Source organism: Mastacembelus armatus, chromosome 7 (assembly GCF_900324485.2).
Source record: "Mastacembelus armatus chromosome 7, fMasArm1.2, whole genome shotgun sequence".
Lineage (NCBI taxonomy): Eukaryota > Metazoa > Chordata > Actinopteri > Synbranchiformes > Mastacembelidae > Mastacembelus > Mastacembelus armatus.
Genome location: NC_046639.1, coordinates 17,386,181 through 17,403,326, shown reverse-complemented (window position 1 = coordinate 17,403,326; position 17,146 = coordinate 17,386,181). Strand labels below are relative to the sequence as shown.

Genomic DNA, 17,146 nt, shown 5'->3' with positions numbered 1-17,146 from the left:
ACACGACACAGCTACAAAACCACACAAAACAACTATAAAGCCATGCTAATTAGCTATAAAGATGCAGAACAACCTAAGAGACACAGATGACCACAGACACAAAATAACTACAGTTGAGCAGTTTGTGTGTCCTGTTTTTGCTTGTTTCAGCATAATCCCTCCTCTGTTTCTGTGACCACAGCTGCTAAAATTATGAACTGATTAAACACTGGATTAAACAGTTCAGTGTTTAAAGGTCATGAACTAAAGGTCTGTTGTTTTGGGTTTGTTACACAGTGTGCACACTGGGATGCAGGACAGATTTCAGACAAATGTTTTAAATATCCTGAATAAAGCGGAACTTTATTGTAGCAGTTTGTTTTCTGGGCCACATTTTATCTCAGCCTTCCTTTTATTACATCTGATTTTTTTTTTTTTTTTTTTTTTTTCTGCTGTCAGCGAGCTCATCTAATACCTGAGCAGCAGCTCAGTTTCCCCTTCCTGTCAGAAGAAATGTGTCATTACAAGAAGTGACCAGAATAGGCTGAGCTCAGCAGACACAAGAGTTCTTGGTAAAAGGCTGCTGGCCGGATTTAGATGAAATGATACTTTTTCATGTTCACACGGCTGTGCAGAAAAGTTTGGCCTTCTGCGCAAAGACACAGCAACTTAATTTCTTTATAATTTCTTTGATGTTTCTGAGAACAGTCCACGCAGTTTGGTTTTATTTAAAGGAAAGAGAGGAGTCCTGACACTTCTTTTTTTTTTTAGTTTGTTGAGTTTATTTTTGACTTTCACATGAATTTCCATAACAGACAGAAGAAACATTCCAATTAAAGGCTAAATTAGAACTAACGTATAAAAGGAGAAAATGGAAAATAGGACAGCGGATATAGAAAGACTCACTGTGAGGCTGTATCCTGTGATGGTAACAGACTATTAGCCTTGTACTGCATTGAATATTTCTTATATTTATATGAATGAAATTTTATTCTTTATCTGAACTGTCTTTTGCTTGTAGATGTGTCATGTGTAGCTCACCTGCTGTTTTCTCAATAAAAGTCCAGCTTAGTATTTACAAATCAGCAGCAGTGAACAAACTATTTTAGCTTTAATCAAACCAAAAGACACAGTTCCACCCAGGAAACCTCTCAGGAGGTTTGGAAAGAACTTAAAGCTGGTCTAAAAAAGAAAGAGAGAAGGAAGAAAGGAGGGAGGAGCAATGGAGATGGGAAGAACATTAAGAAAGAAGATTCTGTGAATAAGGCAAAACATGAAAGGATGTTCTTTGAAGGCAGACAACAGAGGAGAGAAAAGAAGGATTAGATTTTCTGTCAGTTGACCTTTCAACAGAAAAACTTAAGTCACCATTTCAGGTGTTCCAACTAGAGGCCCCTGGCATTTTGGGCCCCCTTCAGTTATCCATCCACAGACAGAATGTAGTTCAGCATGTTTGTGTGCAGAATAAACCTCCCAAACACTGTTTTCAGAAACATTTTCCTCTTTTTATTCCAAGAAAAAAAAGGCTCTGTTCGTCCCAAATGAGAAAATAAAATAAAACAAACTTATATTATTAATAATAACAATAATAATCAACCATTAAGGGGATAAGTATGACAACTCTATTTTTTTCTCCTTTTTGTCACATTTTCTCTATGATGAGATTGGTCGTGATCAATTAAACATGCAGCTAAATAAGTCTGATGATGATGATGCTGATGGAGGAAGTGGAGGAAGAGCAGGAGGAGGAAGACCAAAGTGAGAAAGGGGAAGGTCTTGGTGGTGTAATTTCTCAGATAGGGGCAAAAAGTATGAATATTGGTCGACACAAAATGACTGCCAGTAAGAGCTGTGGAAACAATGGGGAGGGGGGGCAGCTCTTAGCAGCTGAACTAACTGTTAACGTAGCCTGGTAACCATGTTAGAAAACCTGGAAATCGCAGGAACTAGCTTTAAATCAGAATAAGACTTTTGGTAATACCGTCGTTAAAAAGCGTGCTAACGTAGCTCACACGCTAATGTATGGTTTTTTCAACTTTGCTACTGGAAGCTATGCTTAAACCATTACACTTTAGATGCTAACTCAAAGAATGTTAACACAGCTAACAAGCTGCCATCAGTCATTAGCACTGCTCTGTGAGGAATGCTAACCAGAACTGACCGGGGGATGTTTGCAGTACCTGGCAATAAAAACACAGTGAGACTTCAGGTGATAGCCTGCCTGTTTAAGAGCATGCTACATTAGCCTGCATGGTGTTGATACAGGCTGGTTGGTCCTCTCTTTCAACTGTGATCAGCAATCCTCAAGCAAAATGGCTCCCAACTTCAAAAGCTGAGCCAGAACCAATTTTGCTGTCGTCACTAAGCTCCAGTCCTAATGCTCTGGGCTCTGCAGGCTAACACGGCCTTCCCTGGCTGTCCTGGTACATTTTGCTTTACATTCCTCGCTTTGAGAAGGAAGTATCCTTAGCAAAGCTGAGTCACAAGTCATCATGTAGGTACCGCTGAATCAGTCAAGCTAAGGCAGCCCGGGGGACATGGTTAGACCGGTTGTCTCAATTCTACCGAGCTAATGTTAGAGCAGCCTGTTAGCTGTATTAGCAGGTACCTGCTTCAAAATGTAGACATAAGACTCCAGGTGTTAAGTTGTTGCCAAATCACATCCTGTTTATCAGTCCGGATAAGCCACTGAAAGGCCAGAACAATGAATCTGATTATGACGACTGTGGTCACCAAAACAAAAAGACCAAAACTGTTGACACTTACAGTCACAGCTGATCCCACAACTGCATTAAGACTGAGCTCCGTCTGAGTAGCAACCAAAGATGATGGAGGGCGGGAAAGTGGGGAGGCTGAAAGGGGAAAGGAAAGGAAACAGGGAAGGAGGGACAGTGATGAACGGATGAGTTGAAAGAGAAGAAAAACAAGTGTGCATTTCTTTCTTTGAAGTTTTATTTTTTCCCTGGTCGATCTCTTCAGAGGTGGAAGGGTCAGGACAGTGTGGGAGGGGGGGGAGAGGAGGTCAAAGGTCATTGTGTTGGTGCATGTGTATCAGCTGGTTATCAGCTGCTGTCGGGTGATGGCTCTCGCTCTCGGTGCATGGCGGTGCTCTGGTGTTTGATGCTGTCCAGGTACTCCTGCTGAGACACAGCCAGCACTGATGCCAGAATCTCATCGTCCTCCCAGTCTGTCAGACCTGATACACACAAACACACACAGGGACTCACTGAGAAGAAGTGTCCATCTGTCCAAAGGAGGTGGACAGGCCAACACAACTTTCAAGATAAAGGCATAAATGAAAGGATAACCTGCTATATTTCTGGTAGAGTGTGCGCGCGCGTGTGCGTGTACACGCACGCACACACCCACCCACACACACACACACACACACACACACACGCGCGCACACGCACACCCACCCACCCACACACACACACACCCACACACACACACACACACACACGGCGCTCCGCATGGCTACTTCCTGGTGACTCATATCGCGGTTTGACAGCAAATAACACAAACAGCTGCACGACAAGCAGGGTGACTGCTTTGACGTGTCAGGTCATTTTTTCATTTGTCTTCTGCATACCATTTATAGTTTTTAAAAATGCCCAGTGTTTCTCCAACCATGCCAGGCAGGGGTAAATACATTTGTACAACACTGGTGGCAATCTCTTTTAAACAGAAACCAACCACGTTGCAGAGGTTTCACCTTACTGTCCAGGTCATCCCAAACCAGCTCGATGGGGGTTTAAATCTGGAGACAGAGCTGTTGTGGCTTTGGGTCTGCCAGGACTCCCTGGACTCACTGACACCTGGGCTTTCTTAGCAGTTTATTTGAAGGAAAGACGTGCACTTTAAGGGTTATGATGCTCTGTCTGTCTGTCTGCCTTTAATTGTCCTTCTTGGCATTATGAGAGCAGTATACCACTTGCTGCAGAACAATATTGTCCAAACACTGCTTAGAGGGTGTAGTAACACACCTGCAGGAACTATTAGCGTCAACTATTAAGGCTTATTTCCTTCCCTTGCTGCAGAACAGGTATAAGTTTTTAACATGGTATGAAGAGATTTTTGTGGAACTGTGAAATGTACATTATTTGCAGTTCTTGGTAACCCCTGGCAGTTTACTCCATACCTTGATACCATTTCAGGTTATTCACTGGACTTGAACTGCTTACATTTCAATAAAAACTGGAAAAAGGGGTGTTCTAAAACGTTTAGACTAGTAGTGTGTATATCCTCACATTCAAAAGGCGGTTTGTGGGTAGAGACATGATTTAAGGGTTTGGGTTAGAACCAGGTATAAGTTCGGGATCAGGTTGGGTCAGCGTTAGGTTAAAGGGGCCAGGGTTAGACATTTAGTTGTGAAGGTTACAACAAACGTGTTTCTTACCAAACGCTGTCGGCGACATTTCCTGCATGATGGCTCTGTACTCCAGATGGTGACGACTCTGGTTACTGGGACCTACACACAGACAACAGGTTAGCAGTGCAAACACTTGAGTCAGGTATTGACACGTTGCCTCACTAGTTCAGTACATATGACCATATAATCCATCACAGCTCAAAGGGGCATTCCCACCAAAACCACCAGGAACTTTAAACTCATAAGAGGTCATGTCCAGGAACTTTCCCAGGGATGAAACTTCCTCCAGTGAACTGCGACTGCCGTAACCAGAATAGGCACAAAGCCTCAGGAAGATTAGGCAAATGAGTCTGTAACATGAAAACAAGACTAGACATTGTTTTGGGCATCCTGATTATTATCGACCACAAACTGAGAGCAAAACAACGTGCCAGCAGACGGACATTTCAAGAACTGGAAACTGGATCACGAAATGCGGCCAAGTCTGTTTCTATGAAAGATTCGAGTTTTCAGCCCCAGGTTCCTCCAGGGAAGATTTAGCCAGAGGAGTTCATATTGCCTAGGGAAGGTTTCTGGAGGGAAAACACATCTCACTGTTTCCTCATTGGTTCAGCACTGCACATATCAGCTGTAGTCAGAACGATATACTTGTGTGTGTGTGCGTGCGTTACCTGGCGCGCAGGGGGAGGGGGGCTTGCTAAGGATGAGTGCAGCTCCGGCCGGGGACGGGGGCTTGTTGTTGGTTGATGGAGCAGTAGCGAGGTCAGAGTGGGAGTGGGAGGGGTCAGAGTCACGTTGCCGTGGCGACCGGGCACTCCAGTCTTCTAGCCCACTGGAAGCTGCCGCTGTGGCCGAGCTGCAGGTAGCGCTGGCCTTACGGGGCTGATGAACAAAACAAATGGATGTGGGCTGAAACATTTTCCTGTTCAAATTATAACAGTACACCTCAGTTTACTGGACACACACAAAGAAAACAGGTGACCACCTTACCTGTCTGGCCTGTTTCTCCTGGTCCTGCAACCACTGCAGGTAAGACTCCCGGGCCACCTGCTCCTCAATGGCCTCGTTGGTGGCCTCCCAGTCTGTTGCTCTCTTCTTGTCCTCTAACATCTGTTGCTCAATCCACGACTCCTCTGACGTCTTGATGGCCGACTTCATCAGAGACTGCTCTGCGTACTGGAGGGGAGGTATTCATGGTCAGTTAAAGCACACACCAGTTCACAAGGTATCTATTTACTGTAAACATTTTTCCTGCCTAGGTACAGGATAATGTTAAGTCAGTGAGTGGCGATGGTGTGAGCTACTAGCTCAGACCTGTTTTATAGCCTGTTTGTTTTGATTTAGTCAAAGTGTCTCATTGAAGCAGCAGAATGGACTGTGACCAGCTGCTGTTTGTAGTAAACCGATGAATTACTGTGATACTGAAAGAAATTTAAAAACAGCAGGATTCTGAATGAAGTTCTGCAGCCTGTGTTTCCCCTCATCTCTAAGTGGATTTCTGGAGGTTTATTATGAACAGCGTGTCTAGGTTTGATACCCCTGGTTTGAAGGCGGGCAGTCCCAGTCCGACCCCGATCGTGGCCTTGTTGGGGTTCACCACAGAGTTGTAGTGAATGTTGCGGTGGTAGCTGACTCTGATTGGCTCATCATTGTTCTGGTGGATGCCATGGAACGTGTTGATTGGCTCTGTGGCAGGAGGAGGAGCAGGAGGGTCAGGTTGGTGGGACATGATTGGCTGATAAAGATGGGCAAGCAGGGCTTATCAGACACAGCCTCACCTGTGCTATACTGGTACACCTCCACAGGTCTGTTGTACATCTCAGCCATGGCCTGCATCTCAATATGATTGCCATGGCAATTGTTTTTCCTCTTCCTGTTGATGTATGTGGTGAAGTCCTCTGTCACATAATTGGAGAAATAGTCGGCATTCTTCATCTGCAGGAGGAGAAACATTTTTACTGACTCACACCTGGCGAACTGCTTTAACAATCTGAGTGACAGAAAAGATCTCTGAGCTCAACAGTCCCCAGACAGATCCAATGAACATTAAGAGGAAAGAAGAGACCCAGTGCTTAACATGAATCAAGAAAGCCTGAAGGTGCTTCCCAAAATGAACTGCACTGTCAGACACTCTCAGGCAGGGTAAGTAAAGTAAGTAATGTTAAACTAAAGGTCTTTATTTAGCCTGAGATATGTGTTAAACACAGGCCTCAAATCAAAACCTGTTCAGAGTTACAGATAGTCATGTTTTGATGCCATTATTTCTTCCCTTGTGTGGTCTGTGAGGAGAAGCAGCTGTGAACTCAGTCCTTCAGTCCCTGCTCTGCCTGAGGAACCCCTTCTCTTCTTTGCATAAATGTTGTTGGCTCATTGCTGAGTGTGGGGTCAGATGTCAGAGTGACTCACCAGGTAGTCCATACAGTGTTTCCTGACCACTTCGTGCATATCCTGATCTCCATAGACCTGATCAGCTGAGGGAGACAGACACAGAGAGTTTGGGTTAGCTGCCGAAAATAAATCATGTTGAGGTTAAAACTAAAAGCTTGTGGATGCTCAGAGATGAGCATCACAAAAATAAACAGTTCAAATTGAATAAAACAATCAGGCTGATCAATACACATATCAGATGGAAAATGTACAGGTTGAAGCTAAACTTATTAACCCCACTTACGTCTTTATATATAATAAAACATCTATATATAATAAAAAAATCTGATCTTTCACCCATTTTCATAAACATCAACAATATTTCTTGCACACACATCTTTCACTCATATTAACTTTGCTCCCTAACCCGACTGCCAACATGCAGATTTTACAAGAGGACACAGCTAATCTGTGACATCACAAACATTTCAAGAGCTGTGCACATGTAGGATTGTGACCTATAACACACATACAGGAAGAACGAATGTCGGGGGGAAATGAGACATTTTGAATGAAACTTTGAAAAAGAAAAAAATATTTACATTTTCAAATATCCAGAAGATTTTGGAAATAAAAGAAAAAGATGAGCAGTCATTTTATATGTTCTACAGGGTTCACTGTGCTGCACATTTAAGTAACTCATGATCAGTAATTAATAATACACTTAATAATAATAATACATTGCTATGATGTATAATGCCATGTTCGCTGGCATACATTATTTATAAAATAATAATAAATGAAAGGAGTAGACTGAAATTTTCTTCTTACTGAGCCACAAAGCATCTGCACTGAAAATTAATCTTATTTCTGAGGACCCCCATCTCTCTCTCTCTCTCTCTCTCTCGCGCACACACACACACACACACACACACACACCACTGATGAGAAAAAGGAAGTTGTTGGGGGGGTTCTGAGAATCGCTGCGGTGACAGGTCATGTGACTTGCTGGAAATCGGACCAAAGTGATGCTCATTTGCAAACCACTGCAGGAAGTGTGCGTGTGTGTGTGTGTAGGCATTTAGTGGTGGTGCTGTTGATGGAGGTGAAGCTGCTGAGTGATGCCTGACGGAACATAGAGCTGTGTCAAACACACACAGGGACTGTCCCAGCACATAATCCAGGCTGTGTGTGTGTGTCCCGTTTTCAACCTTCAGTGTATGGAAAAACAGACTATCACATGGATTTTCACATTAAATGTCTCCTATTAATTTACAGCTAAAGAACTCAGGTGTTCCACCCAGTGTGGTACCCGCAGGTAACCAGAGCCAGGCAACCAGCCTGTGGTGTCTCTAAGCTATACTACCCCTCTCCATGATTCTCTGCTACCCACAGTCCTGTTGTTATTCCAGCTCCTCTACCCTGTGCTGGCAAAGTCCGGTCCATAAATGTGCCGAGGACAAAACAAAGAGATAAGGAGAGGAGATGAGGAGACAAGGAGAGGAATAAAAGTGAGTTGTTGCTGAGAAACAGATAAAGTTCTGCAGAATTAATAAAACACACACAGGAAACCACAGAGAGCACTCTGATTGGTCAGCTGGACATTTTTCAGAGAAGGGGGTGGGCTGAGGAAGGCGTCGTTCCTGTTCATTTTCTCATTTATGTTGATAAAGTTTTTATCTGAACCTCACAGCTGCTGACACCACCCTGACCAACAGCACATACAGCAGAGCATTCTGGGTACAGTAGTTCACTAAAACACAGAATAAACAAATATTTTTACCTGTTTTTTTTTTTTTTTTGAAGATGAAAAACTAAGATGCTAGAGAAGTGATGTTCTCACTTTCTCCCTTTTGTCTTGGTCCAAATCCTCCATCCACCCATCCATCTATTATCTATACCCGCTTTTTCCTGTTTAGGGTCACAACGATATGCTGGAGCCTATCCCAGCTCTCTTTGGGTGAAAGTCAGGGGTACCCCCTGGACAGGTCACCAGTCCATCACAGGGCCACATAGAGACAAACAACCTCACACACTCACACTCACTCCTACGGGGCAAGGAGTCACCAATCAACCTGACATACATGTTTTTGGACTGTGGGAGGAAACCTGGAGTAAACCCACGCAAGTACCGGGAGAACATGCAAACTCCATACAAAAAGGTCTGGGTTTCAAACCAGGAACCTTCTTGCTGTGAGGCAAAAGTGCAAACCACTTACCCCCCGTGTTGGCCCTGGCTAAATCAAGACTAAAAATTGTATTTATTTATCAGAAAATAATTGGTATGATTGATCCGGTCAAGATTATAGTATTTAGTGCTTGTTTTGTACAAACTCCCAACTTCACTATTGGCCTATTTAACTTTTTTAACGGACAGGTTCGAGGATAAAAAATTCAGAATAAACAATGGATGACTTGTTTTCTCTTTTCTTTTCTGACCTCCGACCCCTTCAAGCAGTCTGGTGCAGTGCGTAAAGTGCCCTAGCCTTTTCTGTGGATGAACTCGGCAGGTTTTACCATTTATCAGTGCGGTGGACCCTCATGGTTTGTCCACACTCTCTGCGTTCGTGTCATGGCAGATAAAGACTGAGAACAAAACGGTAGAAGGAACAATCAAGGCAGAGCTCCAGACAGAAAAACAAGAGGCAGAGGTCAGTGGTAAATACTGTTGACAAGCTGCTGACTGGATTGTGTTGAATACGAGCTCTGTGCAGACGTGCACAGTGTGACTTGAAAGGAAAGTCCACATTAAACCCAGTTTTGACCCAGACTGCAGCTCACCGGTGACGAAACCGTGGAGATTCCACTTTACACACACTGTACTGTGAACACAGTCTGGACACAGAGCCAGACGGTGGCATTACAGTAAAATAGGTCAGAGGACAGTGTGACAGAGGTCTCACACACAACTGGTCTTCACGTGCACTCACTGACTCATGCACAGCTGTAAACCAGGAGTTTTCAAACTGAACATGTGGCCTTTGTGTAAAGGCAAGACTCTATAATTCCATAATATAAACAATAACACAATAACTCACACACACACACACACACACACACACACACACTACAAACCCCCAAAAACAATTAATTACTTTATTACTTTTCTACATACAAGTTAATTGCTTTATTACTTTATTAATTACTATCAATTTATATAATTTAAATAATATTCAATTTAATAACAATTTAATTTCCCCTTGGGGATTAATAAAGTACTTCTTCTTCTTCTACATTATTACATTATAAACAGATTTGTGAGGCACTTTGTCACCTGTTGCTGCCCCCCCCCCCCAGTTTGGTTTATTTTCACACAGGAAAAAGTCCAAACGAACCAAAGTGTCACCACAGGCCATGTCAGAAGGTTTCTGTCATTTCAGTAGTTATGGCTGAGTCCACATCACAGCTGATCAGACCAAACCAGATGTTCTCAGATCAGATCTGGGCCACTTGAATATGTGGTCCTAGATCCGATTCCTATGTGTTAGTGTGTGAGCGCTGTCAGAACGGTCAGATCAAAATCCATGTGGTTGTTTTAACAACCACATGGCTTTAACCCCCTCCCTCCTCCGTACATATATGGAGAGACCAGGACGCTTCACATTTGATGGACATTTATGGAGAAGCTTCTGATGGGAGCCAAACTAGAAAGACCATATGGGAACGAGCAGCTTTGGAGGAAATTGTGCACAAATGAAGTTGTTGTTCTTCTTGTTCCACGTGGCTCACATTTCAGTTCAATCATGTTCAATCAATCTGTTCATGGTGGCAGTTTAGGAACTCAACAGAGCCGAATACATGACCCTGACAGACATGGATGGGAAGGAACAAACACACAAACAGCAGAATTAAGAATTGAGAAGTGAAGTGTGTTTGTTGACTGCCTGTGGTGTGAAAACATCACATTACTGTGTTTATGAAATCTACAGCATAACTGCTGGTCATGGATCAGTAATCACACTGAACACCAGCAGGTCGAAAGACTGATCTGGCCCAGGGCCACTTTTGTGAGCAAAACCTGGAGGGAAGAAACAGGCTGAACATGGTTGATTCTGATGATTTTACCTGCGGCACAGCTCACAGTGCAGACTGATAAGCTCTGCTGTGACAGCAACCAAAAAAAAACAGACAGGGAGCTGAAAGGTCAATGACACAGACTCCGTTTAACTTCTCCATGAAAACATTAAGGAAACAGTGGCAGCTCTATTTTAAATGGTTTCAGTTGAGCGGTCAGCATGGTCACATGACTGACATGCTGATCATGTGACTCAGCTGATGACCAGAGAAGCACTGACTCATTTCTGAATACCAAACAACTCTGAACCTCCTCACTGGTCAATGCTGCTGCAGAGCCATAACTCATCAGTCGGCAAACCCTAGCTTTGGACTGGAGGCTGCCTTTAGGACAGTTTGCCCCAACCAGGCATCCGTAGTTCATGTTGTAGCTTCAAGAAACAGGGAAAGATGGGTGGGACAAGAGCAGTAAGGACGGGCTTATGGTGAGAGTTTGTTTGGACTCATTAGAACCGTTAGAGTAGAGATGTCAATATCCAGTCCACAAGGCACCTACACCTACACCTGATTACCTGGACCAGGTGTAGTTAGGTATTCAGAAGCTGCCCCCTTTGCCAATCCCTGCTGTAGAGGCTCAGTGACATTAGGTGCAGCAGATTTAAATATTGGATACAGATTTAAAAGGATAAAAATCAAAACCCATCTCTAGTCGAGGCATTCAAGGACACTCAGATGTGGGATTAACCAGTCAGCAGCTGTAGGTTTCATATGAAATAAAAACCTGACAGATAATGTTTGGTGAACGTGGGATAAAACACAAACTGAGGTGGTCTTTTATGAACACCTGTAAAACTCAGACACTCTTTGTCTCCATTCTCTCTGATAAAGCATGAGCAGCAGCAGTGCATGCTGGGAGTTATCAGCATGCCAGGAACACGTCTCTGTCCAATCAGACGTTGCTCAATACCATCAGACTTACTGTATGTAGCTGTGACACACACATACACAGTATCTGAACTTTACTCTGCTGGTTCAGTTCAGAGCGCTGATAACTAGAGCGCAGGTCCACATTGTTTCGTTAGCAGCTCTGGGAGTCGGCGCCAGGTTGACACACTGACTCTGCCGCTTTAGAGGCTTATTTTCATTACAGATGAATCTGTTCTAACCTGAACCCTCAAGCCATGGCTGACCCTCAAACAGACATGAGTCCTAGACAACGTATCCTCAGGCTGCAGAAAAGTGGTTTGTGATGTTGGGTTAAATACATTTTTAGAAATCTTGACTTGACTCACAGAGTAAAGTCATACAAGCTACACACAAACACAAACACAAACACAAACACCTGCCTACCTGAAACAGAAAGTGGACAGCTAGGTGTGAAAACTGTTGTGAGACCTCAAACACTAAACAACACTTTTTGAAGTGTTTATGTGCGTTTGTTTAAGCAGACAGATGATTTCTGTGAAATGCAACATAGAGCAAAGAAACAGGCCCGTGAAACTAGAAGTGAGAAGAAGTTGAAGTCGAATGAGAGAAAACGAGAATAAGCTGTTGGACAGTTTCAGTCTGACAATGCTGGCGTCTGTTTGACTGATCGACACACACACACTGATCAACACACACATACTTTAAACACTCCCTTTGGATAGTGAAAACAGAGGCAACAGCAGCTGCTGGTGGAATCATTTCATGTGGAGGTGGACAGAGTTTCTGCAGAGCTGTTCCACACCTGTACACACACACTGAGCCCTAACACCCAGTACATTTACATTAAAACTAAAGCCAAACATGTTTCACCACATGTTGCTGTTTGGGGTGAAGAATAATGATCAGAAAGACTTGTAGTGTCAACGTGCACTGGACCAGTGAAATGCAGGAAAAACTGAACTAGTCTGAGGTCAGCAGGACGACAACAGATCTGAAACAGCCAGGACACATCAGTGTCAGCATCACCCTGAGCTGTCACCCTGACACACAGTAGAGCGTTGTGGGAGCGCCCCCTGCTAAAGCGATGCAGCTGTGTGTGAGCATGTCTGTTGTCAGCTTCACTGTGGAAAATGTCACTACCTACTGATATGGGGAAATACACCCTGTATGCCACTCGACACTGTCCGTCCTTACAGAGACCTCCTGAAGGAAGACGTCCAGTCTCAGTGAAGCTTCCTGATTTTATAAAAGCTGTGCAGTATGCAAAGCCACTTTATAAGCACACTGAAGAACATTAGAGACACAGATACAAAAAAATAAAAAAATAAAAAATAAAACAGTTTCAGAAACTCAACTTAACTAAGAAAAAATAAAGTTTCCAGCCAGGGTTAAAAACAGAGGAGAAAAAAAGCTTTTGTAGTTTGGATGCAAAAGCCCAGAGGCAGCATGGCTCTGACATTAACACCTCAGTCCTGTAACACCCAGGAGCCACTGAAGGCTGCATCTATTATTCTGTTCACCTGATCTCAAACAATGAGCAGAGACAAAACAACAGGCGCTCACAGTAAAAGAGCAGAGCAGCTGGACACTGACAGCTGCTGGTGAGGAGAGGAACTGCAGCGTGAAGACTAACCCAGGTGTGTGCGTTTGTCACTCACCCACAGCTCTGAACAGACACGCGCCGTCCTCCTTCATCTTCTTGATGACGAAGCCTTTCTTCTCCCGCAGAGCCTTTTCAAACCAGTGCTCCTGCTGAAGACACAAACACAGGCTCAGCTCAGTACTGGACCCGGGCCGGCGCTTGGAGCTGCACAGCTGCACAGTTCAGTCACACACAGCTCTCTTTGTTCAACGTACGGGCGTTCTGTGCGTTGGCATTCGATTTCTGTCTGCACGCAGGCGTACAGGGCTTAGAATGCATGTACAGGTATGCCTGTGGTTAACATGTAGGTGATTTTGTATTTATATGCATGTTGATGTGTTCAATATTGTTGAGTGTCGAAGCTGTGTTTTTAGAAGTTCTACATAAATAAAGCTGGATTACAATTATCATCCAGATGATCTGGTTATGTGAAGCAGTGTGAGGACAAAGTTGCACTCACGCCATAAAGAAAAAAAGTTAGCTGAAAGCTCGATCATTGATTGGCTGAGAGCTCAGGTCGTGATGCTGGTGCGCTAAATAAATGATTTTGCAGAAATTCAGTCTCTTAAGTCACTGACGGAATAACCGGTCGCCAACATTGTCTACATGACCCTAAATGACTCCAGCGGTTTTTATTTTCCTCATCGCCTGCTCCAATTTAACGTCTCAGCCTCCTTAAACTGTCAGGATAGAGTTTCTGAAAGCAGATTTCATGCTTTCAGTTTGTAGATGCAGAAAAATCAGAGTGAAAAGAGCAGCAATCAAAAAGACCGTTTAAATGTGTGTAAAAGATTTTTGTCTGTGCTGGGTAGATAAAACCCCAAGTGCTGATGTGCATGAAGCGTAAGACATTGTCACTTCCTGTGAAGAGACAAACACATCCCCAGACTAAAAGTGGAATTCAGAAAAAACTGCTCCAAATAAGGTGGAAGGTTTGAAGTAACCAGAGGTCACACAGGAGCTAACACACACACACACCCACGCACGCACGCACGCACACGCGCACACACACCTCCGAAATCTCAAATACACACTGTACAGACCTGCGCATTAAGCAAGCTGATTGGTTGATCCTGCTTCCTGTCAGCACAAAGAAGCAGAGTTTTCATCTTAGTCCGCTGCAGAAATAACGTTTGATGGCATTTGTTAATAAATGTCCAGTCAGCTCATAACCAATCAAAACAGCAGAGATAACTGGATCCCTGGTTGGATTTCAGGTAAAGGTGAAGCTCTGTAACTGTTTTACTCTGTTCCTCGTCAATATTTTATTTGACATTCACAAACACACACCCGTCACCTGTCAACCAATCACAGCAGGCCAAGAGTGCAGGATCATTCATAAAACTCAGTGTCATTCATTCTGGACCAGTCAGCCCAACCCTTCTCTTCTCTTAGGTGCGTGTGACTGTGTAAACACAGCTCCAGGTGAGTGTGGAGTCAAGGGGACCACGTCACCTTCCTCTGACTCACACAGAAAACCAACAGCACCATCAGCTTACCCTGGTGCACTGACCTCATGGGGCTGACTGTGTATTAGCAGACTTCTGCTTTCATCGCTTCATCATCTCTTTCACTTTACAGAATAAACAGACTGAGGACAACCAGACTGGACACCTGGATCAGGAATTTTAATGTGGCCCAGTCTGACTTTGACTATTTGCCAACACTGAGCCTAAACCTTGTTTACAGCTTGTTTCACGTAGTGAAATGTTCATCTATGGTCCCTGGACGACAGTTGAACTGAATCACAACCTTCCACTTCAAACAGCCAACACAATAAGAGACAACACAAAACAAAGATGCGCTGACCACGTCACCAGTCCTGAGTCCGGGGGGTTTGCAGGACGGACCGGGCAGGCTTTAACCACATTTCCAGCCTCAGTGTAAAACCTCTTGAGGTTCCTCTCTTTCCCCTATAAACATGTCTGACAGCGAATCTGACACTGGACTGCTTGATCCAAACACTGAAGCTCCTAGTTCAAAGGGCATTTCTCAGCTTCAATAACTGACCTGATGTGAAGCAAAGCTGAGAGAACAGAGCAGCTTCATGCACAGATCATGTACGGCTGCAGCCAGTGATTATTTGCATTATCAATTAGTCAATAAAACGACCGAACACTGAAAAATGTCTGCCAATCTTCAGATGTCCTGTTTTGTCTGAAGCCCAAAGGTTCAGTTCATTGTGATAGACAACATGTGAGCACATCTAAACTAATCAATAATCAACAGAGCTGCTGATCATGTTTTTATTAGTTAATAAACTGATCATTTCTCTCCTTTCTTCCATGTCAAGCTTAAAAACAAATTAAACATGCAGAGGACAGGTAGCCAGACTTCTAATGTGCTCAGATTGTTTTCTTCAGGCCTCAAACAGCTATTTGTTCATTAGATGAATTCACTGTCCAAAGACCAATTAACTGACTCTTGAATGCAATTTATTCTAATCAGTGTGTTCCTTAAAGTGCGGTGGACTGTGGGGTCTTAGAATCTGGACCCAAGTCAGGAGGCTTTTTGTCTGAGCTGTCTCCTGGCTGCCTCCACACAGGTAAGGGAAAACATTCGCTACATGAAATTCAAGACGTTTACTGACCCGCACACGCGTCTTCACCTGCCAGGTAACAGCACTGTTGCTATGGTTACCTACAGTCGGACTGTCGACCTGAACCATGTTTGACGTGAACACCTGTAGTTTTAACACGTGACCACAGGACTGACACTGTGAAAAACCATTTTAAAACTACCAAATAACATTTGTTTAACGTGCTGGTGTTTTACATTGAAATGTTCCGTTACCTGGGCAGACCCTAAACCCACCACGGTTTGTTTATCTCACCCGTTTAGCCGCACTAGCATTAGCGCTAGCTTCTTGCTAATGTTAGCGTTAGCCTCCTACCTGCTCCACGGTCGCCGGGTCCATGGACTGCAGCCGGGCGGCGTTCTCGTACTCGTCCTCGCTATTGTTCCCGGCTCCTTCCTCCGTATCCTGGCTTGACCCCACTCCACCCGGCCCGGTCACCCCAGGCTGGCCTCCACCGGCCAGAGCCGCCACCACCGCACCGGAGCAGGTGCCCGCCTGCCGCCGCCTCTTGCTCAGCCCGGGCCCGGAGCAGCAGCCGCCGATGCCTCCGCCGCATCCGACGACGCCGGCCGACACGACTAGCTCCCCGCGGGACCCGGCCACTATACCGCCGCTGCTGTCCCGACCGTCGCCCGGCCCTACCGGGGACACAGAGCCCACGGGCGGCGGAGAGGCCTGCTGCGGCCGGGAGCTCGCCTCGATGCTCCGCCTGTCGTCCCTCGCGGAGGGCGGAGCGGGCTGGTAGGACCACGGCGGGGGTGAAGCCCTCGGTCGGGCTGCGGTCCGCCCTGCATGCGGGTGCTGGTGAGGGTCTGAACCGCTCCGACGGTCACTGTCATCGGCGTGGTCCGAGACGCCGACCCCGGAGCTGGGCTTCTTTTTCGGGAGAATCGTCATGGTGGCGCGCGGGGAGGGGGTCAGAGGGTGACGGGTGCTCCCTTTCCAGATCAAATGCTTCGCTGCGGTCGCCTCTGGCCCGGCCCTTTAAGTCTAATCACCGAGCTAAGGCTCTCAACGAACCGAAACAGGTGGTAGAAACGACAACTCGGCTCCTTTGGACGGTTTAGTTGAACAAAAACAAAAAGCGTCTTCAGCCGCCCAGTCCCCAAAACATCAACACAGTCTGGCGGACGGCCGCGACGTCACTTCCTGGTTAGAATGTTGCGTCTTACGTCAGGCCGTATACCGAGAATGATTATAAAATTAATTTTTTTATTTGAACACAGCTTGATTAAAGTACTGAATCAGCCCGATTCATTATGACAGA

The 17,146-nt window shown here is 44.9% G+C and overlaps 1 protein-coding gene across 2 annotated transcripts; it reads right to left on the bottom strand.

Moving 5' to 3' along the window:
- Nucleotides 1–2,005: 2,005 nt before the first annotated feature.
- On the bottom strand, nt 2,006–17,019 carry otud5a (OTU deubiquitinase 5a). 2 transcript variants are annotated; one of them, XM_026332707.1, is made up of 9 exons: nt 16,195–17,019; nt 13,318–13,411; nt 6,758–6,822; nt 6,130–6,286; nt 5,889–6,037; nt 5,342–5,527; nt 5,023–5,233; nt 4,379–4,450; nt 2,006–3,175 (listed from the first exon to the last, which is right to left on the bottom strand). In XM_026332707.1, the coding sequence occupies exons 1-9, from the start codon at nt 16,774–16,776 to the stop codon at nt 3,042–3,044; spliced, it is 1,650 nt and encodes a 549-aa protein (XP_026188492.1). In that variant the 5' UTR covers nt 16,777–17,019; the 3' UTR covers nt 2,006–3,041. The 2 variants fall into 2 exon arrangements, with proteins under 2 accessions (XP_026188492.1, XP_026188494.1); XM_026332709.1 differs by having other exon boundaries at nt 13,318–13,408.
- Nucleotides 17,020–17,146: the final 127 nt, after the last annotated feature.

Coding starts and splice junctions, on each gene's coding strand:
- otud5a (XM_026332707.1), bottom strand. CDS start 16,776: ATGACGATTCTCCCGAAAAAGAAGCCCAGCTCCGGGGTCGGCGTCTCG. Junction 5,234..5,341: donor AGGAGAAACAGGCCAGACAG/GTAAGGTGGTCA, acceptor TTTGTTCATCAG/CCCCGTAAGGCCAGCGCTAC. Junction 4,451..5,022: donor CCCCTCCCCCTGCGCGCCAG/GTAACGCACGCA, acceptor GTCTGTGTGTAG/GTCCCAGTAACCAGAGTCGT.